The 25,378-nt window shown below is 58.6% G+C and overlaps 2 protein-coding genes across 5 annotated transcripts; one reads left to right on the forward strand and one right to left on the reverse strand.

Moving 5' to 3' along the window:
• Positions 1-2,685: 2,685 nt before the first annotated feature.
• Positions 2,686-3,085, reverse strand: LOC101559302 (non-histone chromosomal protein HMG-17). The gene is given in 3 exon segments (XM_055132215.1): positions 2,686-2,792; positions 2,795-2,984; positions 3,068-3,085. Coding segments are annotated over 3 exon segments (315 nt in total).
• A 1,985-nt stretch (positions 3,086-5,070) lies between these two features.
• CLUH (clustered mitochondria homolog) lies at positions 5,071-23,967 on the forward strand. 4 transcript variants are annotated; one of them, XM_055132402.1, is made up of 26 exons: positions 5,071-5,286; positions 11,311-11,513; positions 12,177-12,348; positions 13,918-14,061; positions 14,188-14,327; positions 14,430-14,584; positions 14,671-14,796; positions 15,028-15,175; positions 15,309-15,401; positions 16,158-16,852; positions 17,349-17,572; positions 17,686-17,790; positions 17,883-17,983; positions 18,567-18,719; positions 18,813-18,875; positions 18,965-19,209; positions 19,363-19,447; positions 19,534-19,687; positions 19,767-19,906; positions 20,835-20,915; positions 20,990-21,115; positions 21,208-21,329; positions 21,512-21,605; positions 21,704-21,838; positions 21,917-21,990; positions 22,529-23,967. In XM_055132402.1, exons 1-26 carry the CDS (start codon positions 5,187-5,189, stop codon positions 22,713-22,715), a joined length of 4,065 nt encoding a protein of 1,354 aa, XP_054988377.1. In that variant the 5' UTR covers positions 5,071-5,186; the 3' UTR covers positions 22,716-23,967. The 4 variants fall into 4 exon arrangements, with proteins under 4 accessions (XP_054988377.1, XP_054988378.1, XP_054988379.1 ...); XM_055132403.1 differs by having other exon boundaries at positions 17,689-17,790; XM_055132404.1 differs by having other exon boundaries at positions 14,203-14,327.
• Positions 23,968-25,378: the final 1,411 nt, after the last annotated feature.

Genomic DNA, 25,378 nt, shown 5'->3' on the forward strand with positions numbered 1-25,378 from the left:
ACAGAAGCCCTGTGAAATGCAGGGTATGATACAGAGTGTAGCCAGAAACAGAAAGGAAAAAAGATGGGAAGGAAGAAAAGAAAGAAGGAAAGAAAGAAGGAAAGAATGAAAGAAAGAAAGGAGTAATGGTCAGGAGTAAGCCCTGACTATTGCCAGTTGTGGCCACAAAACCAAACCGAAACAAAACAAAACAAATCCTTTTTTTTTTCTTTTTTTGGTCACACCCAGCGATGCACAGGGATTACTCCTGCTCTGCACTCAGGAATCACCCCTGACAGTGCTCAGGGGACCATTATAGGATGCTGGGAATCGAACCCAGGTCAGCCACATGCAAGGCAAATGCCCTAACTAATAGGCCTAATGCCTATTAGTGCTATCGCTCTAACCCAAAACAAATCCTTTTTACTCTTTAAAACTTAGTCCTGGCAGTTTTTTCTCAGAAGTCCTCTGTGACTCTTTCCTAAAGGTTCAAAAAAGACATTCGTTAAAGGCCTTTATTCTGCAGTCAACCAAATCTTCCTGTGACCGAGTGAAATCACCAAGTATTCTAAAATCCTCCAAGGACCACCATCTTCTCCCAACACCTATGTAAGACTGGACAGGTGAGCAGTTTTGTTTTTGTGTTGTTGCCCCAGCTGGTGCTGGGACAATGGGGACCAAAGATACACCTTTCAATGTTGAACTTGCAGTGTTGGACTGGATGGCACAGTGCCACGGATGGAACCCAGGTCTTTACACACAGCAAAGAATGTGCTCTACCACTCGATCCACATTCCATACATTTGAGAATAGGAGCCCCTGAGATTCAGTGGGAGTGAAAGTTAAGTAACTTGCTCAAGATTCCAAAAAGAGGGGCTGGAGCAATAGCACAGTGGGTAAGGTGTTTGCCTTGCATTCGGCCGACCAGGATTCGATTCCCAGCATCCCATATGATCCCCTGAGCACCGCCAAGGGTGATTCCTAAGTGCAGAGCCAGGAGTAACCCCTGTTCATCGCTAGGTGTGGACCAAAAAGAAAAAAAAAGATTCCAAAAAGAGACAAGATTGAGGTTGTGGGATGAATATTTCAAAGCCGGTCCAGGGTTAGGTTAGCACACACTGAGTGCCAACCTTCCTTGTGCCCCAATAGTCACACTTTTTTTTTTTTGGTCACACCTGGCATTGCACAGGGGTTACTCCTGACTTGTGCATTGTGCACTCAGGAATTACTCCTGGCAGTGCTTGGGGGACTGTATGGGATGCTGGGAATCGAACTAGGGTCAGCCTCATGCAAGGCAAACGCCCTACCCACTGTGCTATTGCTCCAGCCCCACATCTTGACTTCTAGTCCATTCAGGCAACTGGCCTAACTCCATTATCTTTTTTTTTTTTCCAAGCCAAACTGTATCCAGCTTTATTAAAGATATTTTCATAAACAATCATGGTATTTCAGGCAGGACCTGAGTGGACAATCGTTAACAGTATACAATAACTTTCAAACTTCCTTCTTCAATGGACTACCAAAATCAGAAAGCCACTATAAAACCAATGACGTCTTCATTTGACGCTCTGAACAGCGAAAGTTTAGAGTGAGGGTTGACATTTGACATTTCACATTTAGTATGTTGGTTAGCAACTTTCCACAAGCTGACCCTGACTTTCAAAAAATGAAAGAAAAATGGCAGAATGATCAATCTGAAGATCCACAATCTAAAAAAGAAACCGTTCTTTTGAGGGCTGCTGTCTCAGTTAGGGCACTGCAAGGTCCAGATGGCCTGACATCCAGCTAACCATTTTTTTGGAGTCCAGGCTCAACAGGTCTCTTGGGGGGTTAGGCAGTCAAGTCTATGATGAAGGCAGAGAAGGAGACAGGACATAGAAACACAATTTAGTTTTTCCCCACCACAAGGCATTGGGTGTCAGGATGGCTAACGTGTCAAGTCAAGGAATCCCTCCTCTTGGAAATCAAGAGGAAGTCTCTCAAAGCTGGGGAAATCAAAACTTCGATGAGATGTCATCTCACACCACAGAGACTGGCACACATCAACAAACAAGAACAAAAACAAAAACCAAAACTAGTGGGAAAAAGTTGTTTTTCCCCAGGGCAATCCAATTTTGGAGACAATATATTAGTGACTTATGCCCTTCCCCCAAACAACAATGAAGTATTTTGTGTGCTAACAACATAACTTTAAAAAAATAAGGGGGGGTGGTGGGCCGGAAATATAGTATAGTGGATAGGGTGTTTGCCTTGCACATGACCAACCCGGATTTGATCCCTGACATCCCATATAGTTCCCCAAGCACCACCAGGAGTAATTCCTGAGTGCAGAATCAGGAGTAACCCCTGAGCATCGCTGGGTGTGGCCCAAAAAACAAAAGAAGACAAAACAAAACAAAAAAGAAAGTAAAGGGGCTGGAGAGATAGCTCAGCGGGTAGGGCGTTTGCCTTGCATGCGGCCGACCTGGGTTCAAATCCCAGCATCCCATATGGTCGCCTGAGCACAGCCAGGGGTAATTCCTGAGTGCAGAGCCAGGAGTAACCCCTGTGCATCGCCAGGTGTGACCCAAAAAAGCAAAAAAAAAAAAAAAAAAAAAAAAAAAAAAAAAAGAAAGTAAAACAATTTCTGCATTTTTATAAAACTTGATAAAAAACAGTATTTCAAACTGTACAGTCACCATAAGTACAGTTATCAAAAAAATCACTTCACTTGGCATCTCCAGCACCTGCAGCTTTCTGTGCCTGATCTCTTTTGGCATCTCCATTTTCTGCAGGGTTACTTCCATCCTTGCCAGTATCAGCCTTCCCCTTTTCCCTTTGGGTACCTTCTCTCCCTTCTTTGCAGGGGCCTTTTCAGACTTGGGCTCTGGCTTTGGAGGAGCAAGTTTAGCTGATAACCTTGCATATCTTCTCAGTGGCTGATCCTTCACCTTGGCTTTATCTCCTTTACCATCCCCTGCAGCCTTTTTCTTGGGCTTGGTGGCAACAGCAGCGGGACGCGGGCGCTGGACACGGGATGCAGCGCTGCATGGGCTTCGGTCCCGGGGTTGTTCCCGCCTCTTCTTCACACTGCTCCTAACTCCATTACTCTTTCATCAGACCTCATTCCCCTAAGTTCCCACAGAGCAGCCAGAGCATTTCTCATTTCTTCTGAACTGCTTAAGTGCTCAGAGCTTCTCACTGGCTTGGCTTCTCACCATGTGTACCCCAGGAAAAAGTTCAGTTTTCCTTGCAATTTGTTTGTTTGCTTTGGGTCCCCACTGGTGGTGCTCAGGGGTTACAGGGGTTACTCCTGGCTCTGCACTCAACAATCACTCCTGGCAGTGCTCGGGGACCATATGGAGCTCCAGGGATAAACTCAGATCAGCCACAAGCAAGGAAAGTAGCTTACCAGCTGAACTATCTATCTTTCTGACCCCAGTTCTTTGCAATTTTTATTTATTCTTATAGTTTTGGGATAACACCTGGTGATGCTCAGGGCTTACTCCTTGCTCGGTGCTAAGGAATTATGCCTGGCAGTGCTCAGGGCACCATATGGGGTGCCGGGGATTAAACCCAGGTCAGCCGCATGCAAGGAAAGTGTTCTAGCGCTGTGCTCTCAGGCCCTCCTTTGCAATTTTAACTTAAGGGACCCAAGGGCCTGTCTCAGCCCACCTGTGCTTCAGCTTCCCAATTCTCTTTACATCCTGGCAAACATCAGGAATATGATCAGTCTGGGAGGTAATTTAAAGAGTTGGAGGAGCTGGAGAGATAGCACAGCGGGTAGGGCGTTTGCCTTGCACGTGGCTGACCCGGGTTCAAATCCCAGCATCCCATATGGTCCCACTGAGCACGGCCAGGGGGTAATTCCTGAGTGCAGAGCCAGGAGTAACCCCTGTGCACTGCCAGGTGTGACCCAAAAAGCAAAAAAAAAAAAAAAAAGAGTTGGAGTTTTGATGCTTGAGCCATGATCCGGGGCACCCTTTGGTCTACCCAGCACTGCCATTGTGGGGAGTGTGTCCCTCCTCTCCACTCCTGCCAAAAGAGAGAGAGAGAGAGAGAGAGAGAGAGAGAGAGAGAGAGAGAGAGAGAGAGAGAGAGAGAGAGAGAGAGAGAGAGAGAGAGAGAGAGAGAGAGAGAGAGAGAGAGAGAGAGAGAGATGAGAGAGAGAGAGAGAGAGAAAGAATGAAAAGGAAAAGAAGAGAAAAGAAAAAAGAAAGTAGTATGCCTTACATTTTCCAATGTCTTTCAGGACCAGTGTATAGAAGAATCTTTCCTCACTTTTTCTGCCTGGAAAAACTCAGCTCCCTAGAAAGACCTGGTAAAATATCAACTGGGTAGCATTCTCTGACTTCCTTTGTGTCCTAATCAAGCCCTAAATATCTGAAAATACATACTTTAAAGTGACCAGATTGAGGTTTTGAGTCTGGCCAGCTCACTTCCTGCTCTGTGACCTTGGACTGGTTTCCTGCAAGTAAAATGCAGAACGAACCAGTATGAAGGTGAGGTCCCATCTAATGGTGGGGTATGTTGAGGCCCCTAGTGGCTCAGGACAAAGTTTGGGTGTGTGTGGGGGGGATGCATTTCTGACACTTCATTACTATTTGCTTCTCTACCTTAACACGGACAGCCGCCTGTAGAGACCACACCCCCAGGCTGCCCTTCCCTCCAACTCTATGAGACACCCCAGCCCCACCCACTTCGGCGGGAAAGCTCGGGGATAGGGGCGCTGAGGGTCACGCTAACTAAGCTGATTAAGAGACCGCGTGGCTGTTTGGCAGATTTGCAATAGGAAGCAGAGGGCCATTGGGGGAGGGGACGGTAAACTTGGGCAGTCCTAGACTAGTCTCCACCCAAGGTCAAGGCGCCCGCCCGAGGGCAGCAAACGGCAAGGGCGTCTCTTCAAAGCCCCGCCCCCCCTGCGGGGGCGCGACGTCTCTCTTTTCCCCGAGTCAAGCTACGTCCCCTTTAAGGCGTTTGGGAAAAAAATTCTCCCGGTTGGTGGACGGCCAACGACTGGTGGCACGTTTTGTCCCTCGCGGGCTTCCGTGGGCCAGGCCGGGCGCGAGGGCGGGGCAGGGGAGCGGCGGTGGGGTCAAAGGCTACAGCGCGCACCACGTGGGCCGGTGACTCCGTCCTTCCCGCAGCGGCCGCGGCGCGCAGGGCACTTGGGTTAGTGGCGCGGCGGGCGGCGCGGACAGCTGAGCTAGACGCCCGCTCCCGCCGCCATGGTCATCAAAACGGACGAGTTGCCGGCGGCCGCCCCGGCCGACAGCGCCCGGGAGCCCAGCTCGCAGACCGGCGGCAAGGGACGGCCAGGCGCGGCGGGTGAGCGGGGCCGGGGCCGGCGGGCCGCCGGGCGGGGAGGCTGCACCGGGCCGAGCAGGCGGGCGGGTCCGGGATTGCTCGGGGACCGCCGCCTTGTCTCGGCGCGGGGCCGGCTTGCATCCTGCCGAGCCCGCCACCAGGCCGCCCCCGGCCTGAAGGTCACCTTCACTGTCGCCCCCGGCTGCGGTCCTGGCTCCGCACGTGGGGTCCCGGGGACAGCCGGGGCAGCGGGCAGCAGCGGCGTGCACGGGCGCGCCGGGCCGTGGGGACATGTGCGTGCACACACGGTTTCGGGGTGCCAGGCCGTCGCCGGCGGATGGACGCGGCGGCCCCACCCCCTCCACGCTCGGCGCGGGGAGCCCTCGGGACTGAGGTCACTGACACTTGGTCCTTCGCGCCATCCGCCGCGTCGGGATCGCACGCAGGACCCGTGCACGGAGCTGCAGCCCTGGGCGCGAGGCGCAGCTTGGGCTTTCCAGGGCTGGGGTGTGGGAAGAGCGAGAGTTGAAGCGTGTGTGTTGAGCTGTTTCACGCCCAGAAGGGAGGCGTTCACCAGCGTTTCAGACCCAGCGCTGCCGTTAGGTCCGTAGACCGGGGGGTCTGCCAGTGTCGGGGGCAGTGCTAAAGCCCTTTGGCAGGAGGAGGTGTTTGTGCCAGAACTTGATCATTAACCCGCCTTATTGCGAAAAGTGGGTCAGCCCAGAGTCGCTGTTTTTTAAGGCAAAGGTCATAGATTGGCGTGGAGCTCCCCAGCGTGCTTCCCCCCACGGGGCGTGCCTTTGGGAGCTGCCGCAGCACTTCTCCCGCGGGGCCTGCTTCTCTCCACTTCTCCGGGGCCTCCTCTGATCCTTGTTCTTTCCCTGAGACTCGATGATGGCTTTGGGACTGGAAACCTCGCTCCAGCCCTGCAGTCGTCATTTCCAAATCTTCTCGGAGCCCTGGCTGTATTCTGCTTCTGGGGTCCTTCTGCAGGGGAGGATGAGCTACCACTCCCCGGGCTTCCCTCTGCAGGACTGTCTGCGTCGCAGTCCTCACTCCAGTGACCGGAGCAGTGTTGGGTGGGCACTCTGCCCCCTGCCTTGCTGGACAAGGCTGCCGTATGGGCAGCAGGGCCCATGCTGATGACAGCAGTGTGCCCTGATGAGGCTATGAATCAGTGAGGCGGCTAGATAAGAGCCATCCCCTCCAGCAAGACACCCAAAGAGATGGGGCCACTGACTTGCCCAAGGTCACACAGTGCTTTTGTTGCTGATGGGGACATTTGGATCTCCAGGTCATGGTCAGGACTGTGTCACCCTCTCCCCGAAGAAGCCAGAAGAAGCCAGGACCCGGGGGAGGGGCCTACGGTTTGGGGTTATGAGCTGAGAGCAGGGAGGGAGCCCGAAGGGGCTGGACGGGGATCTCTGCGCACCTGAGGGAAGCACCTTTTCCGCCACACTGGGACTGTCTGGGGCACCCCGGTGCAGGGAAGGCCCTGCCAGTGTTTAGGGAAGACGGGCTCATTTGGGGTGCATAAGGGCTGGACACTGGCTGGCTTCTTAGGTCTCAGGGCAGTTGGTACAGCGGGCTGGAAGTTTGGACTGTGTCCAGCAGCAGTCTGCCCCAGGAAGGCAGGGGCCTTCCTGGAGCCCCCAGCTGGCTCTTGTCTGGAGTCCTTGCCTCAGGACCCATCTTGGGAAGGCGCTTGAGGCCACTTGAGGAGGAGATCCAGCCCTTGGGGGTTGGGGAACAAGGGTCAGTTCCGTCCTTGGGAATAAGCTGCTTTTAGGGGTTAAGAGAACAGGCAGGTTTTTCAGGTTCATGGTGGTGAGTTTCTTCTGCCTAGGGGAGGGCTCCTTGGAGTAGAGGCCCAGAGGGGAGGAGAAGGGGGCCTGTGGGCCGGGCTGCAGGGAGCTGGGGATCCAGAGCTCCCCACTAGTGGTCCATAGGCCCAGTTGTGAGAGGCTGTTGGAAGAGCCCGGAGCTGTCTCCCTGCTGGGTTGGGAGGGGATGTGAAGACTGAGGAGGAGCCCAGGGGCCCCCCTGGGGATCCTTCATATGCTGCCTGCCACCCCACGGCTTCCCTTTGAAGTCCTGGGTGCCCAGGATGGGTGGTGTGTCTTGGGCCTGTACTTCCTGCTGTAGCCTCACCTGCAGAGACCTTGGCTGGGGCGGGACCTGCCCTGGCACAGTCTCTGAGTGAGGGAGGCCATGAGGGAGTGGGGAAGGCACTGGAGGCCTTTGGCGATGGCCCGCGTTGCTCTTCTGACTCCTTTGTGCAGCCCGTGGGCTTCCTGTGCTCTCTGGCTGGGCAGGGCACACCAGAGGAGTGGGGGTGCGGGGGTGGGGGTGGGGTGTGCCTGGGCTCCGTGGGGAGTTGGCCAGGGGAGGTTGGCAGGCAGGCCATTTTGTGTGGGCGTCCTTTCCCCTTTCCCTGCAGCCCAGACTCTCAGGAGTGCCCTCTGGGATGAGGGGAGAGGGAGCCAGGCCACCTTACAGAGGCTTGGCAGAGCTTAGCACTGGACCTGTCTCCTGGCTCAGGCCTGAGGCCTGGGGAGGAATGGCTCCTGTTTATTGGAGGTGCTGGTGTGGGGGGGAGTGGCTCCCAGAGGGGTGAGTTTGGGCAGCTGAGTTTTGTTTGTTTTGGTTTTGGGGCTACACCCAGAGGCTCTTGAGGGCTGCCTCTCTGCTCGGGGCACCCTGGGAGTCCTGCACCCCTGCCTCCTGCACGCGCAGTGTGTGCTCCGGCCCTGGCCTTTTCCCCTTTACCTGACTTGACTGCTTGTTGCCGTGTCCTTTGGGGACAGTTGAGTTGAGCTGTCAGGGGTGCCAAGACCAGCAGAATTTGCCTTTCCTCCAGCGCCATGAGCTGACTGAGGTACCTGCAGGGGGCTGGCCTGGGCAGACACAGGCTGTGGCAGCCCAGTGGAGGAGGTTGGCCAGACTCCTCAGGGGTCATTGCCAAGCTGCCTTCCCCACCTTCTTCTGCAGAGGATTGGGGTGTGTTTGGGACAAGGGTGCCTACCCTGGGTGACCTCCTTGGGTGGTGATCAGTGTATGCAGGGCCCAGACTGGAGGCTAGGAGAGGCTGATGCCTGGCCAGGGTGGGTGGGATGTGGACTTGGGGGGAGAGGGCAGTGAGCGCGGCCCCTCCCCCACTCCGGTTAGTATGGATGCCAGAGCAGCCCTGACTGGGCCCTGGCAACAAGTCAGAGGCCCTGGGAAAGCGCCCTGGCGAGGCTGGGCATGTTCCTTCTCCTCAGCGAACGGCCTTCGGCCTCTTGCTGCCAGCTCTCTTTCCCCCAGGGCAGAGACTTGGTTTTCTCCTGGCAGCACCGGGGCTGCTGGGAAGGGAAAACAGAACCTGCCAGCTTCTCAGTGGAGCTGGAGGCCTGGGGCAAAGATGCATTTGTCCTCTGGGAGACAGGGGGCCCCTCCCCCTGCTACCAGCCCAGTGACTCTCAGGAAGGGGAGCGCTGCCAGGTCACCTGCAGGGGGCGGCGGGAGCCAGAGGCCCAGTGGGCCACTTGACCCGCGCAGCCGCCGGCGGGCGCCCAGCGTCTGCGGTGGTGGGGTGGCCACCTCATGGCCTGGGCCCGGGTCTGCGCCAGCTGTTGCCGGCAGCTGGCAGAAGCGGTCCTGCCCAGCCACCCTGGGGCTGGGGCTGAAGAGAGGACGCCTTTGCTGGGCCCTGCCCCTGCCGGCCAGCCCCTGCGGCCCTTCATCCCGAGGGGCCCAGAAGCCCCAAACTCCGACTCTGGGCTCTCCTGTCCCCCCGATGGCGTCACCAGCAGTGATCTCCTTTCTCGGGGGTGCAGCGAGGTGCTTCTGAATGCTGACAGCAGCTCCACCTGGGGTCCTGGAGCCACCGGGGCCTCCTGGCCAGCAGCCGCCCTTCTGGCCGACCTTGAGCAAGATTCGAGGCAGGGGGAGTGTGCCCTTCCCGGGGCTGCTCCAGCAGGCCTGGCCCCGCTGAAACCCGAAGCCAGCCCGTGCCCCGCCAGCTGCACGGGGGTCAGGGGAGCGGCCGAGGCTGGAATGAGGGACTCGGGCAGTGCCGGCCCGGGGCCGGAGGGCTCCCCGCCTTGCTGCCATGGTGCTCCCGAGCATCCCGAGCCCAGGAGACAACTGCTGCCGACCGCACCAGGTGGGCCGGGGGTTGGGGGGCCGGGTGCCCCCTTCAGTTATGCCAGGGAGACTTTCAGGGGAAGGAAACAGAAAGGGAAGGGACGTGTGTCCGGGCGAGTGGGGACGCTGGGAGGCAGCCAGGTGCCTTTGAAATCGGAGAGGGGGTGAATGCCCCCTGGGTCCAGGAACCTGTTTCAGGGTGCTTGGTGGAGCGGGTGCTGGGGCCAGCCTTGCCCGCCTGCCCGCCCTCCCTGCGCCCCACCCTCCCGCGCCCATTCTCTCAGGGAGAACAGCTGCTTCTGTCTGGCTTGGGGTTTCTGACTTTGCACTTTTAGGGTCTCACGCCTCAGAGCTGCTTGCTGCTTCTTGCACCTCCCGGCTTCCCAGGTGCTCGTCAGCCGGCTGCACCTGTCTCCAGGCTCCTGGAGAGCAGGGTCCCATCTGGCTGTTCTGACTCAGGTTCTTCCTTTGGGGCCCCCAACCATTCACTTTCTGGGGGCTTGAGGTCGCCTGTTCCATGTGTCCTTGTGGCTCTTGGAAGTCTCGTGTGGAGTTTGGAGAGAGCAGGTGGGGCAGGCTTGGTGCTGGTTAGGGGGGTCTCGTGGTGGCAGGACTGTGGGGGCCACTTGGTGGCCTGGACACCCCTTCATGTCCCCGTGTAGGGATCTAACCCAGGGCCTCTTGACCTTGGGTGAGGCTCTGAACTGAGCTGGGCCTCCGAGACTTGGGGGGAGGAGAGGGCCCTATATCCGAGCTCCGGGGCCCTGTTTATCACAGCTTGAGGGGACTCAGGAGAAAGGGAGGAGCCTCTTCTCTCCCAGTGCCCCTAGGTGCCCTGCCGGGCTTATCTCTGCCCAGGAAACCTCTGCTCCAGTTTCCCATGGGCTGGGTAAGGACCCACATGGCCCCACACGGGTGGCCAGGAGGGGGCAGGGTGGGGTCAAAGTGGTGCTGGCAGGCCTGGGTTCCCGGGAGGGTCCTGTGAGGTGGGAGGAGGAGCCTGGTCACCCTCTTCTCCCCTCAAGGCATGGAAGGGGCGGGGCAGGCTGCTCTCGAGCTTCGGGTTCCAGCCATGCTGTGGACACTAGAGCCGCTGGCCCTATCAGGCCGTCCTCAGGGTTTGAGTCTGGGGACTGCGTGGTGCTGTCAGGGGTCACTGGGGCAGGCCTTGGAGGAGGCTCACTTCACCTGGGCTGTGGCCGGTGGGTAGGATTTGCCTCGGCAACTGGGGGCACACAGCCTCAGTGGCCCAGAGGAGGGAGAGCAGAGGCCTGGCCTGGCCTCAGGCGCCAAGTCCAACTGTCAGCAGAGATGGGGTCCTTGTCAGCATGGTGGCCTGAATCTGGTATCTTACAAGCCCGGGGAGTCTAGGTCCTGAGGGATGGTCTGGAGTGGGTTGACCGGGTGGCAGCAAGCTTGAGAGTGGTGGCTGGATAGGGGTGAGCGAGCTGGAGGCAGTGCCTGGGGAAGGAACTCTGTTCCCAGTGCGTCTCTGACGGGCGTGCTTAAAGCTTGAGGCCCCCGATTGTGAGCTGAATAGGGTGTGGGGTAGGACTCAGTTGAGGCCTTGGGAAGGGGGTGGGGGTGAGATAAGGGTGAGGAAAGGCTGCGGCCCAGGGCCACCCAGGGCTTGGGCCCCTGGAAAAAAGTGAGGAGAGGGAGCGAGTGTCGTGTCTGGGAGCGGCAGCGGTGGGCGTGCGGCTGAGGCCAAAGGAGCCTCGGGTTTGGCCCACTGAGCACGGGTGCCCGGGAAGAGTATCCATGTGGGCACTGGCTGACGGGTAGGAGGGCGGGATGTGGAGGGGTCATGGAGGCAGGGTGAGGCTGGTGGTGCCTCGGGGGAGGACGCAGAAGCCCTCCGCTCCTCTGGTGACTGAGGTAGTCCATCTGACCCAGTGCCTCTCTGGGGCCCTGCAGAGCTGCCGTCAGTCATGCTGCTGAATGGGGATTGCCCAGAGAGCCTGAAGAAGGAGGAGGGAGCTGCGGAAGCACCCCGGGAAAATGGGCTGGATGAGGCGGAGCCCGGAGAGGAGGCTGCTGGCCAGGAAGTCATCGTCATTCAGGACACCGGCTTCTCTGTGAAGATCTTGGCCCCTGGCATTGAGCCCTTCTCTCTACAGGTAAGCTGGGCAGTGTGGGGATGGAGGGAGGGGCGGCTGGGGGTGGAGGAAGCTAGAAAGCCAAACTTTGCGCATCCTTGTCCGGGCCTTACTTTGCGCAGCCAGTGTGCTGGACATGGGATCCCTGGTACGTGGGGCTGGGGTCCCAGGGCTCCCCGACCTTGGGTAAGCCACCTCTCTCTGGTCCTGTTTTTCAGCATCAGCTTGAGGGAGGGGTAATTGGGTGGCCTTCAACCCAGCCCGGGGTCTTACAGCATGCTAACTCACTGGGGAGCTAGTTCTAGGCCTTGCATGCCCTCTGGGCCTCCTGCTTGGGCCCAGCAACACTCCTGGAGGTGGGGATGGCGTTGGGCAGGGCAGGGCTGGGCTGTGCCTCCTTTTCTTCTTGTGTCTTCTGCTGATCTGCTCGGGTCTGGCTCCTGGACTGCAGAAAAGCTGAGGCTGAGGACAGGCTCAGCCGTCTCCTGCACATGCGTGTCTGTGTACCCCACACCTGGTGTGGGGGACAGTCCAGGGTCAGGACCTGGCATCTGAAAACCCCAAAGTGTGACTCTGGGGTCTTGCAGACATTGATTCAGGGGATTTGGCAGGAGCAGTCTGCCCATTTTCCCGTCTCTCGCCATATGAGCCCTCACAGGGTGCTCTCTGCCTTCTTCCTGGCAGGTGTCCCCCCAGGAGATGGTGCAGGAGATCCACCAGGTGCTCATGGACCGCGAGGACACTTGCCACCGCACCTGCTTCTCGCTGCACTTGGACGGCAACATGCTGGACCATTTCTCGGAGCTGCGCAGCGTTGAGGGGCTGCAGGAGGGCTCAGTGCTACGCGTGGTGGAAGGTTGGTCTGGAGACTGCTCAGATGAGGATGTGCGGTGGGCATAGCACCTTGGGCTTTCTCGCCCTGGGACATGCTCTAGTGACATGGGACAAAGAGCAGTTGATTTTTTTTTCCCCCTTAAGCAAAACAATGTTGGGCCAGGACGTGACTTGGTGATATGTCTCCTGGCTTGCTGGATTTGATCCCTGACTTTGCAAAGAAGACACCCAGACAACCATATAGTGCTAAACAAGGGCTTAAAGTCAGCCTAATTTTGGCAGAGATAAGAGTTAAGTTTGGGGACACCAGAGAGACAGTACAGGGCATAGGAAGCTGCCTTGCATGAAGCCAACCCAGATTCGATCCCTGGCATCCCATATGGTTCCCTGAGCACTGCAGGATTAATTCCTGAGTGCAGAGCCAGGAGTTATCACTGAGCACCACTGGGTATGGCCCCCAAACAACAATAACAGCAAGTTAAGTTTTGGGAGCCAGAAAGAGGGCTCTGAGGATGAATGCATTTTACCTGCAGGAGGCCCACGTTCAGTTCACGGCACCGTCTGGTACCCTGAGCACTTCCAGGTATCATCTGAATACACGGGATATTATATCATCTGAATATAATATATATATAGTATATACCACTATACTACTATCCTGAGCCCATATCTCTATGGGCTCAGGATAGTAGTATAGTGTTATAGTGCTTGCCTTAAGTGTATGAGGTCCTGGGTCCAAGCCTTTGCATCACCAGAAGGGGGAAGAGAATTGTCTCCTAAGGAGCTGGTGTTTCAGTAGGAAGTCGGGCCTGGAGTGTAGTAGTTTGCTGGTGTGCTGTTGGTGTGGTTGTAAAATTAATCCCTGAACTTGGTTCCCTTGGGCTGGGAGTCACTCGACAGTTCTGGGCAAGTCCGCTTGTGAAAAGCAAATGTAGAACAAGATTTGCCCTGATGTATCCCACAATTGTTGATCATGTCACCTCTCCTGTCCCTCAACCTGCATTAAAATTCCACAAAACACATATTTCTTTTTGGGTCACACCCGGCGTTGCACAGGGATTACTCCTGGCTTCTGCACTCAGGAATTACTCCTGGTGGGGCTCAGGGGACCATATGGGATGCTGGGAATCGAACCCGGGTCGGACGCGTGCAAGGCAAACACCCTACCCACTGTGCTATTGCTCCAGCCCCAAAACACATGTTCTTTTGGTGTTTTGGCTGCTATATTTTTTTGTATTTAGTCCTGGAAAGTCCCTGACGGTGGGCTGCCCCTGGAGACCCAGGTCCAAGCTGTCGGCCTGTGGTACTGAGGAGCAGAGGACAGCGGGTCTGGGGCTCCCTGGGGTGCATGTGCATTCCCAGAGGTGTTGCCTCTGTCCCTGGATGGAAGGGGACCTGCACACTGGTCTCTGCGAGGCAGCAGCCGGGTGCTGGAAGTGGACTCGAGCTAGCGTGTTCAGGATGGCATCTGTAGGGCGCAGCCGGAAATCAAATAGGAAGCCCGTTTCCTCGTTGACCCATGCTGAGTGTGCCAGCTGCTTGTGGCCGGTGCTGGGCCCTGGTGACGCCCAGTGCATCCCCTTCCTGACAGAGCCATACACAGTGCGAGAGGCCCGCATCCATGTACGCCACGTCCGCGACTTGCTCAAGAGTCTGGACCCGTCTGATGCCTTCAACGGGGTTGACTGCAACTCTCTGTCCTTCCTGAGCGTCTTCACTGACGGCGACCTGGGAGGTGCGGGCGGCACTGGGGGGAGGCCAGGGGCTGGAGACGGGGCCGAGGGTCAGGCTTCCCACGGGGCTGAGACCCACCAAGGCGGAGAGGTGGTTGGCCCCTGAGTGGCTCTGTGCTGACCACCAGCCTCCGGTCCCTCAGACAGCGGGAAGCGGAAGAAGGGCTTGGAGATGGACCCCATTGACTGTACACCACCTGAGTACATCCTTCCTGGGAGCCGGGAGCGGCCGCTGTGTCCCCTGCAGCCTCAGAACCGAGATTGGAAGGTGGGGCTTCCTCGCAGAGCAGAGCTGGGGAACCGTTACTGGCTGGGCTGAGGGGCCGGTGCCTGAGCAGGCCTCGCTCACTCTGCCCCGCCCTGCCGGCAGCCCCTGCAGTGCCTGAAAGTGCTCACTATGAGTGGCTGGAACCCACCCCCTGGGAACCGCAAGATGCACGGCGACCTCATGTACCTGTTTGTGATCACGGCTGAGGACCGACAGATCAGCATCACGGCCTCCACCAGGGGCTTTTACCTGAACCAGTGCGTCCCCAGGAGAGCCCATGCTGGGGGTCTGGGAGCAGAGCTCGAGCCCCCCCCCCCACGCACTGACCACCCTCCTCCTGCAGGTCTACCGCCTACCACTTCAACCCCAAGCCCGCCAGCCCCCGCTTCCTCAGCCATTCCCTCGTGGAGCTGCTCAACCAGATCAGCCCCACATTCAAAAAAAACTTCGCTGTGCTGCAGAAGAAAAGGTAGGCCTGTGCGCCGTCTCTCTGACCCTGCCTGGTCAGTGTCCCCGGGAGCCGGCCCTGAGGGGCCTTCCTGTGGGACACTGTCCACTAGGTACCGAATGGTCCGTCATTTCTGTTGGACTCTCGAGGGTTGGGACCTCAGGGTGCCAGGACATGAGAGTCCCCAAGAACCTTAGAAGAAAGGGGCCCGGGGCCGGCAGCCTGCCCATGCTCCTCTGCCTGCACCCCCAGGGTCCAGCGCCACCCGTTCGAGAGGATCGCCACCCCGTTCCAGGTATACAGCTGGACAGCCCCCCAGGCAGAACATGCCATGGACTGCGTGCGTGCGGAGGACGCCTACACCTCCCGGCTGGGCTACGAGGAACACATTCCTGGACAGGTGGACGCCTCCCTGGGCACCTCCAACCCCTCCCGGGCGGGTCCATCTGCTTGTTTACTGCAGGTGTCTGTGGGAGGAAGTGGAGGGAGGCACTGCCCGGGCCGAGTGAGCATGTCCTTCCCTGTCCTTGCAGACCCGGGACTGGAATGAGGAGCTGCAGACGACGAGGGAGCTGCCCCGCAAGAACCTGCCTGAGCGGCTGCTGCGGGAAAGAGCCATATTCAAGGTGTGTCAAGGCTCCAGGCACCTGCCACGGCACGGACACGGTCCACTCCCTCTGACCGCAGGGGCCCTCCAGTGACAGTATCAGCACTCAGAGACAGAGGGGGGTGGGAGGGAGGGCACAGGCGGGGTGGGAGGGAAGGGAAGGAGGGAAAAGAATACTTGAAGTTAAACTTAGGAATCGAAGTTCAACCCTCCTTCTGCAGGTCCTCTGCCTACCACTTCAACCCCAAGCCCGCCAGTCCCTGCTTCTATCTTCCCATAGTCTTACTGCCTAGCGATGGTGGAAATAAACCCCAATGTCACTGTGCTGTAGGCCTTTCAGACAGTATCTCCTATAATCCTGCAAAGGTCAGTGTCATTACCTTATACACAAGAACACTGGCCTAACAGGAAACCTGTCCAGTCCCCCGAGTATCTGGCTGGTCGGTGCGTCCCAAGAGGTCCCAGCCCTTGCATTCTCTGAGCTCTGAGGATGGTTTTTCAAAAATGGGTTTCTTGGGTTTGGAGCGGTAGTACAGTGGGTAGTACATTGCCTTGCATGTGGGCTTATCCAAGTTTGATCCCTGACATCCTACGTGATTCCCCATAGCCCGACAGGAAGCTGGCCTTGAGCACAGAGCCAGGAGTTAGTCCTGAGTGCTGCCGGATGTGGCCCCAGAACAAAGGCCCGCCTGGCCGAGGCCGGTCTGGCATCCTCTGTGAAAGATCTGCCCTTTTCCCAAATGCTCAGGGTGACCCCTCCCCTGCGCTCTCGCAGGTGCACAGCGACTTCACTGCAGCAGCCACGCGGGGCGCCATGGCGGTCATCGACGGCAATGTGATGGCCATCAACCCCAGCGAGGAGACCAAGATGCAGATGTTCATCTGGAACAACATCTTCTTCAGCCTGGGCTTTGACGTCCGCGACCACTACAAGGACTTTGGCGGGGATGTGGCAGCCTACGTGGCCCCCACCAATGACCTGAATGGCGTGCGCACGTACAACGCCGTGGACGTGGAGGGGTTGTACACGCTGGGCACGGTGGTGGTGGACTACCGCGGCTACCGGGTCACGGCCCAATCCATCATCCCGGGCATCCTGGAGAGGGACCAGGAGCAGAGCGTCATCTACGGCTCCATTGACTTCGGCAAGACCGTGGTGACGCACCCTAGGTACTTGGAGCTGCTGGAACGCACCAGCCGCCCCCTGAAGATCCTGCGGCACCGGGTGCTCAACGACCGCGACGAGGAGGTGGAGCTCTGCTCGTCCGTGGAGTGCAAGGGCATCATCGGCAATGACGGGCGCCACTATATCCTGGACCTGCTGCGCACCTTCCCGCCCGACCTCAACTTCCTGCCTGTGCCTGGGGAGACCCTGCCGGAGGAGTGCACCCGCGCCGGCTTCCCCCGCACCCATCGCCACAAGCTCTGCTGCCTCCGCCAGGAGCTGGTGGACGCCTTTGTGGAGCACCGGTGAGGCCACCTGCCGCTGCTGCTGGGCCTCACCTGGGAGGGCCGCAGGGTTGGGAAGTGAAGAGCCTGGCACCGGTCACAGCCACGCCGGCCCCGGGCCCAGCCCAAGCCACTTCCCTAGCTCGCCGTCTGCATGGGCCGGGCCTGGGCCTTGGGAGGAGGGAGACTCTTGACTCACCCCATTGGTGCTGTTTACTGAGGGGCTGGTGGAAGTCACGAGGTGTCCTTGGTGTCCCTGGTGTCCCGAGGCAGGGCCAGCGCCAGGGCTGCTGGGAGTTAGTGCTTGTCCGGGTGTCGGCAGAGTTCCTCTCCCTCTGCGGGTGCTGGAGGCGGGTGGGGGTTTAGTTAACCCTTGACCCCAGCTGTCCTCTGGCGGGCTGGGCCCGTAGAGACTTAACGCTGTGGCCCGCTGCCCCTGGCTGGCCGAGTGTGGCAGGCAGTGACGCGTCCACAGATCCTTTCCTGTCCGTCCTCTGACCCTGCTGCCCTGCTCCAGGTACCTCCTCTTCATGAAGCTGGCTGCCCTGCAGCTGATGCAGCAGAAGGCGAGCAAGCTGGAGCACCCCACCTCACTGGGAAACGGCGAGCCCCCCTCCTCAGAGTCCAAGCCTGAAGACCCGCCCGGCCCTGAGGCGGGCAGTGAGGAGGAGGGCAGCAGTGCCAGTGGCCTGGCCAAGGTGAAGGAGCTGGCAGAGACCATTGCCTCGGACGACGGGACAGGTGGGAGTGCTGTCCTGCAGGGGCGGGTGTGTGTCAGGCCTGGTCCTGGGGGAGGCAGAGCCTGGCCCCACGGAGGGCACGGGGCTGCCTCCCAGCTGACCATGTCTCCACAGCAGACCCTCGGAGCCGGGAGGTGATCCGCAATGCCTGCAAGGCCGTGGGCTCCATCAGCAGCACGGCCTTCGATGTCCGCTTCAACCCTGACATCTTCTCGCCAGGCAAGTGGGGCCCCTGCGCAGGAGCCCGCGTAAGCGCCAGCCTCTGCGATGTGCCCGCCCTGCTCAGGCCTCTGCTCTGCCCTCTCCTCTAGGGGTTCGCTTCCCCGAGTCCTGCCAGGAGGAAGTTCGGGACCAGAAGCAGTTGCTGAAAGACGCTGCTGCCTTCCTGCTGTCCTGCCAGATCCCCGGCTTGGTGAGGGAGGGGCTACAGGGTGAGACCTCCCCTCACTCCCACCCGGGAGCTTCTAGAACTCGGGTGGGAGCCGTAGCTGTAGGCCTCCCGACCTTCCCGGCAGCTGGGGTGCCGTTCTCACCCCCATTGGGTCCCCAGTGGGGTCCCTCAGAGGCCATGTGACGGGGATGGCTGCTCCTCTCAGTCCATGTGTGTGGGGAGCTGGGGGTGTAGTTGACGGTCACAGAGCCCTCAGGGTAGCGGGTATGAAAGATAAAAGGTGGGGGGCTTCTTCATCCCAGGGCCCCCGATGGCCATGTGCTCCAGCCTAGCTAAGGCTGCTACCATGGGGTGGTCAGTGACTGCGGCCGCCCTGCTCAGCCCTGACAGGAGAAAGGGGCATGGAGCCGCCAGCTCTCACCCACATTGGGGGTGTGGGCTCTGTTCACACCCTGTGGGGCGCGTTCAGCCCTGCCGTCCTGTTTCCTGGGGCTAGTGCAGAGGCTGGGGAGCCCACTTCCAAGTCCGCCCGGCCGGGAGCTGGGGCCCCAGGGTAATGGGGCCGGGCGCAGCGGGGTGGGGCCTGACCTGCTGCAGCCCGCAGGTGAAGGACTGCACAGACCACGCGGTGCTGCCCATGGACGGGGCCACGCTTGCCGAGGTGATGCGCCAGCGGGGCATCAACATGCGCTACCTGGGTAAGGTGCTGGACCTGGTGGTCCGGAGTCCGGCCCGAGACCAGCTGGACCACATCTACGTGAGTGGGGTGGGAGGGGACGGGCAGGGGGGTGGGGGCTGGGGTGCATTGAGGCCCCGGGCCTAAGCCAGACGGCCCTCTGCACCCCTGCAGAAAATCGGCATCGGAGAGCTCATCACCCGTTCGGCCAAGCACATCTTCAAGACCTACTTGCAGGTGCCGCCTGCCCGCCAGCCCGAGGCACGTGTGTTTGCGGGGAGGAGCCGGGCCGGGCGTCTCACGTCTCTTCTGTACCTCCCTGGCAGGGGGTGGAGCTCTCGGGCCTCTCTGCTGCCATCAGCCACTTCCTGAACTGCTTCCTGAGTTCCTACCCCAATCCTGTGGCCCACCTGCCTGCCGACGAGCTGGTTTCTAAGAAGAGGAACCGGAGGAGGAGGAACCGGCCCCTGGGCGCGGCGGACAACACGGCCTGGGCCGTGATGACACCACAGGAGCTCTGGAAGAACATCTGCCAGGAGGCCAGCAACTACTTTGATTTCAAACTTGAGTGGTGAGTGTGACCCGGCTGTGCAGTGGCTCGGGGGGCGGCCGTCTGTGCTGTATGGGCTCCCAGGCTCTGCCCAGAGTCACAGGGCAGTGGGAGCCTCAGAGGGGAGGGCTGGGAGGGGGGGTTCTGCCTGGCCCACTTGCCGCTTCTCCACAGTGAGAGCGTGGACCAGGCCGTGGAAATGTACGGCCTGCAGAAGATCACGCTGCTGCGTGAGATCTCCCTGAAAACCGGCATCCAGGTGGGCAACGCTCCCAGGGCGTGGGCAGTGCAGGGCGGGCCCTCGGCCAGGATGGGGGCACTGAGGCCACCCGTGGGTCCCTGCAGGTCCTGCTGAAGGAGTACAGCTTTGACAGCCGCCACAAGCCCGCCTTCACCGAGGAGGATGTGCTCAACATCTTCCCCGTGGTCAAGCACGTCAACCCTAAGGCCTCGGACGCCTTCCACTTCTTCCAGAGCGGGCAGGCCAAAGTACAGCAGGGTGCGTGGCCAGGTGCAGCTGCGGGGTGGGGGTCCCGCAACCCGGCCCTGACCTTGCCTCCCTTGGCGGTGCTCTGCAGGCTTCCTGAAGGAGGGCTGCGAGCTCATCAATGAGGCCCTGAACCTGTTCAACAATGTGTACGGAGCCATGCACGTAGAGATCTGCGCCTGCTTGCGCCTCCTTGCCCGTCTCCACTACATTATGGGTGACTACGCCGAGGTGGGCCTTGAGCACCCTTTGGGTGGTGTCTGCAGGGACCCTGGGCCTGGCCAGGCATGGGGGGACGCGAGGGATGGATGGGGCTAAGCTTTCACCCCCTGCAGCAGCAGTGGCAGCAGCAGAGAGTTTGGGCCTGGGAACTAGGGCCTCGTGACCTTGTAGCCCCACTGGGAGGAGCAGGGCAGACGGACACCCTGGGGGGAGTCCCAGACTTTGCTATGCCCGTCAGCCCTGGGCGCAGTGACTCCCCACTTCTCCCCCACCCCAGCACCAGTCCAACTGCCATGGGCACATTAGGAAGGGAAATTTGGAGACTTGGTACCTGGTGCCTGTTGGGACCATGTGGAAGCTGCGGAGCAGCTGTGGGGGAGGGGCGGGTCTCGGCAGACTCTTTCCCTGCTTGGGGCCTGGAGGCTGTGCTATGACAGGTGCCTGACGGGGACCCCTTCCCCCCCATAGGAATGCTGGTTTTCTTCTCTGTGTGCACTTTTTTTTCCTCTTTGGGTCACACCCGGAGATGCACAGGGGTTACTCCTGGCTTCTGCACTCAGGAATTACTCCTGGCGGTGCTCAGGGAACCAAATGGGATGCTGGGAATCGAACCCGGGTTGGCCGCGTGCAAGGCAAATGCCCTACCCGCTGTGCTATTGCTCCAGCCCCTCTGTGTGCACTTTTAAGTCTTAGTGTTCATACTTCATCTCTTGCACAATTTTTTGTGCTGTTCATAGGACATATTTGCAGAGCTGGTAGGGGGCTAAAGGTAAGACAGGTTGTCACACCCCATTGTAGGCCCTGGGTTGCCGTAGTCACAGGGCTGCCCTCTGACCCCTCTCCGCTGCTTTTGCACAGAGAACAGAAAGTGTAGCACGGGCCCAGCTGAGGTGGGGGCGGGCCCCCCTCCTGGGATGACAGCCCCCTCTTCTCCCAGGCTCTGAGTAACCAGCAGAAGGCAGTGCTGATGAGTGAGCGAGTGATGGGCATTGAGCACCCCAACACCATCCAGGAATATGTGAGTAGCCATTGGTTGGGGTGAGGGCTGCAGGGCCTGGGGGCTGCCTGGGCCTCACGACGCTGCCCCTGCAGATGCACCTGGCCTTGTACTGCTTTGCCAGCAGCCAGCTGTCCACAGCCCTGAGCCTGCTGTACCGCGCCCGCTACCTCACCTTGCTCGTCTTTGGGGAGGACCACCCCGAGATGGCGTTGTTAGACGTGAGTGCTGGGCCTGGACGCGGGCGGTGGGGGAGAGAAGCCATGATCCCGGGGAGCAGGAGCTGACCGGGACCATCCTGATCGACCCCCAGAACAACATCGGGCTGGTGCTGCACGGTGTGATGGAGTACGACCTGTCGCTGCGTTTCCTGGAGAATGCGCTGGCCGTTAGCACCAAGTACCACGGGCCCAAGTCCCTCAAAGTGGCCCTCAGGTTAGGCTGTGCCCAGCTGGCGGGGGGGAGCCCCGGGACTGGGACCCACTGCTCGTCTTCATCTGGATTCCGAGATTTCCTCCCCATTCCTTTCTCTCCTGCGAGTCTGAGGGATTCCGGGGCCTAGAACAGTCTGCACAACACCCTCACTGCCTTGGACCACCCCCATTACATCCTTGCAGCCACCACCTTGTTGCCCGGGTCTATGAGAGCAAAGCCGAGTTCCGGTCAGCCCTGCAGCACGAGAAGGAAGGCTACACCATCTACAAGACCCAGGTAGGCTTCCAGAAGCGGAGGCCGGGGGTGAAATGGGGCTCATGATCCCCGAGCAGCCCCGACCCCCACCTGCTCCTGCCACCTCTCCCCCTGTGTAGCTGGGCGAGGACCACGAGAAGACCAAGGAGAGCTCTGAGTACCTCAAGTGCCTGACCCAGCAGGCCGTGGCCCTGCAGCGCACCATGAATGAGATCTACCGCAACGGCTCCAGCGCCAACATCCCGCCCCTCAAGGTAGGTCCTGAGCCGAGCCAGGTGGGCCCCACCCTGGCCTCTGTCACGCCCTGGCTCATCTTCCCGCCGCCCCCTCAGTTCACAGCCCCCAGCATGGCCAGTGTCTTGGAACAGCTCAACGTCATCAACGGCATCCTCTTCATTCCTCTCAGGTGAGGCCCCTCGCCTGCCCCGCCCCCACCGCTCATCTTTCATTCTTTGTCTGTGGGTGGTCTCTGGGCAGAACTCAGGGTGGGGCGGGGGGGCAGCCAGCAATGAGCCGATCCCTCTGAACACTCCGAAACACGACGCCTAGTTGAGCGGACACCCAACTGGCTCCCACTTCCCGTCCCGCAATCACAGCGATTGTCTGGGGGTGCTCCTGGGGGTGTTTCTTCTCACAGAGCAGCAATGCTTGACCCTTTCCATATCAGTACGTCCGCATGGCTTCTCCAGCCTCCTGCCAGCCTGGTGCACAGATGGCCCTGAGGGTTCTGTTCTTCTGATGTGCACGCCCTCCCCCTCCACCATGTGGCCCCCTGGGGTCACTGTTACTTTTCTTAAAGAGGGAAGCACTCGCACTTTTCCCAACGTGTCTCAGTGAATAGAGCGAAGAGCCTGATCTTGTCCCGAGTCGAAACAGATAGGAAAGGTGACAGAGGGCCCAAGCCCACTCTGACACCCACCCTTCACCCCCATCCTTCTACTCAGCCAAAAAGATTTGGAGAATCTGAAAGCCGAGATGGCGCGGCGGCACCAGCTCCAGGAGGCCAGCAAAAACAGGGATAAGGCTGAGGAACCCACGGCCACCGAGCCGGAGCCAGCAGGGGCCCCCGAGGATGCAGGCTCCCAGCCCGGGGCTGCTAAGGATCCTTCTTCCCCGAGCTCGCAGGGGTAGAAAGGGAGAGACAGACGGACAATCAGTCAGCTGCCCCGTTACCAGTGACCCAGACTCAGGAGACGGGGCTTGCTCTACAGATCGGGAGCGGAAACAAGTCCCCTTCCACGTTTCCAATCCCAACCCCATCCCAGCATCCTCCTGGGACCCCGGCCTGGCCTGCCTGCCCCCCAAAAGATGTTTTTGCACTGGTTCAATGAATATACGATGCAGAGGCCTCATTGAAGACATGTGAATGGAGTGTGTGGACATCAGTTCCCAGCTGGGGGGCAGGTGCCCCCTCGGGCCCCCCATCCTCAAGCAGGTGTGTGCGAGTGTCCTGATCCGTCCCTGTACCTGTACATAGTCCCGAGTCAGTTCTGAGTGGATGACGTGCAGATGAGATTTCTCAGGTCATTTGTATGTTTGACATTACGGCTGCTGCTTTTGCTGCCACTACCCCTGGGGCCAGCCTGGCTTCAAGACCAGGTTTCAAGCCAAAAAGAGGGGAGCTTTTCCTGTGTCCTGGGGCGGGGAGCCAGAGCTCTTGTGGTAGGCCTGGAGGTTGGGGTGCACTTTAGCTTTGTGACAAGATGAGAGCCGTGAGAGCTTTACTAATCGTGACTGGGCCTGGCTCCGGCTGGGGGGGCCGGGGAGGCCTGGGGAGGCGAGGCCGTGTTCTCAGTCCCCAGTCCCTGCTGCCCGTTGGTCCCAGCAGAGACGCTGCCTATCCACTCCCTGTCCCCCAGCCGGGGGTAGATAACCGTGGGGGCTGTGGTCTGAATGTATCCTCCCTGTTTTAACCTGAGCTGCCTAACGCACAGTGGGGGTGGGGTGGGTGAGGGGCTGGGGGAACCAGGGCTGAATCATGGATTCTGGGGAGAAGTCACCAGATACAGGAGTGAATCTCACCTGTTTACGGCTCCCTCCCTGGTTCCTGCCACACCAAGCGCTGTGGGTGGCAGGGCAGGGGCTGCCCCGGCTCGCCTCTCCCGCCTGTCTGTGCTGCTTCTCTGTGCCTGCTGATGGAGCCCTAATGGGTGGGGGGAAATGACCACCCTCGCGAGCAAAAGGGAGCTGGGCGGGCCTCTTCTGGGGGCTTTGCGGGGAGCTGCTTTTGGCATGGTCTTGGTCTGCCCAGACCCTGTTTCAAAGGGAGTGGGCGTGAGCTAGCAAGCAAAGCACCCCACAGCTGATCAAGAACTTTTTCTTGTTTTTAAACCACCACGTCTTCATTTCACATTGGAATAAAGTGAGTTTTTGAAACCTGCTGCCCCAGCCTCTCCTGTGTATTCTGTACGCCTTGTTTGGTTGTGAAGGCTGTTGCCAGAAAGGTTGCTAGTTAAAGTTTAAAGCCCTCCCGTGTAGGTCAAACTCAAGGTTACTCCAGTGTTTCTGCAGTGGGCGGGGTCCCAGAGCCACTTGCTCCTGGTCCCAGAAAGAAAGGCCTCCACGGGGCCTTCTGTGGGGCTACCTCGAGGTGGAGACTCCGGGGCAGTTAGCATGGCCTTGTCCCTGCGTCTGAGTCACGATTGGGGGATTCTGTTCTCATAATGGGAATGGTGGGAGAATGGAGAGGCCTCTCCCGTTGGTTGTCTTTGGTCAGGGTCTTGGAGTTGCTAGTGACATTGTGGACTAGCGTAACCCTGAGGGGCAGGTTGCTTTGGAATGGAGGTTGGATATGGAAGGCACCGTCCCTGTGTCTCCTTGCAGCTGGTAGCCATCACTTAGTGTCCACTGCTCAGGTAGGTGTGGGGCTTTGTGTTTTCCCCTACTTTTTTTTGCTTTTGGTTTTTGGGTCACATCTGGAAGCAGTGCTCAGGACTTGCTTCTGGCTCCACATTCAGGGCTCAGTCAAGGAAGCTGCTGGGATTTGAATGCAGGTCTGACTCGAGCAAGGCAAGCCCCCTATCCACTGATGTATCTCCAGCCCCATCATGCATCTTTGAAATTACATTTTTGAGTACTTGGAGAGGCTTTTGTGTTTTCAGTATTTTAGTTTGTTTTGTTTTGGGGCCATGCCCAGCGGTGCTCAGCTTACTCCTGGTTCTGCACTCAAGGATTACTCCTGGAGGGCTAGGTGGACCATATGGGATGCCAGGGATTGAACCTGGGTCAGCCGCATGCAAGGCAAGTGCCCTACTACCTGTCCTATCACTCTGGCCCCATCAATTGCCATTAATATTTAACATAGGCTCCTTGCCCCCATAGTTGTTTTTACAATCTTGTTTCTCTGATCATGCGTTCCTATAGTATTTAGCCTATAGCCACCGGTCACATGTTCAAAGCATTTCTAGATAAGGAGCAGTATCTTCCTGTCAATCTGAGTGCCTGTGTTTGATTACTGTTCTACCTACTTTTATCACTTTTCATGGTTGAGTGCATTTCTGCTCTTAGTTACCAAATGACAGAGGGCTGCTATTTTGTTTATTTTTGACTTTGCATTTGGGCCACACCCAGTAGTGCAGCAGGGCTGTCACTTGGCTGAGCCACACCTTGCTGTATGCTCAAGGCTCACTCCTGGCAGACTTGTGGGGACCCTATGGGACCATACACGGTGCTGGGGATGAAGGGCAGCACCCTCTTTCTCCAGTCCCTTAAGGGCTGCTGTTTTATGAAGGAAATGGGTGTAGGTGTGAATTACCCCCTTTCTCTCAGTTCATGTTTAACATCTTTTATTTTTT

The sequence above is a fragment of the Sorex araneus genome, chromosome 3 (genome assembly GCF_027595985.1).
Source record: "Sorex araneus isolate mSorAra2 chromosome 3, mSorAra2.pri, whole genome shotgun sequence".
Classification (NCBI taxonomy): domain Eukaryota; kingdom Metazoa; phylum Chordata; class Mammalia; order Eulipotyphla; family Soricidae; genus Sorex; species Sorex araneus.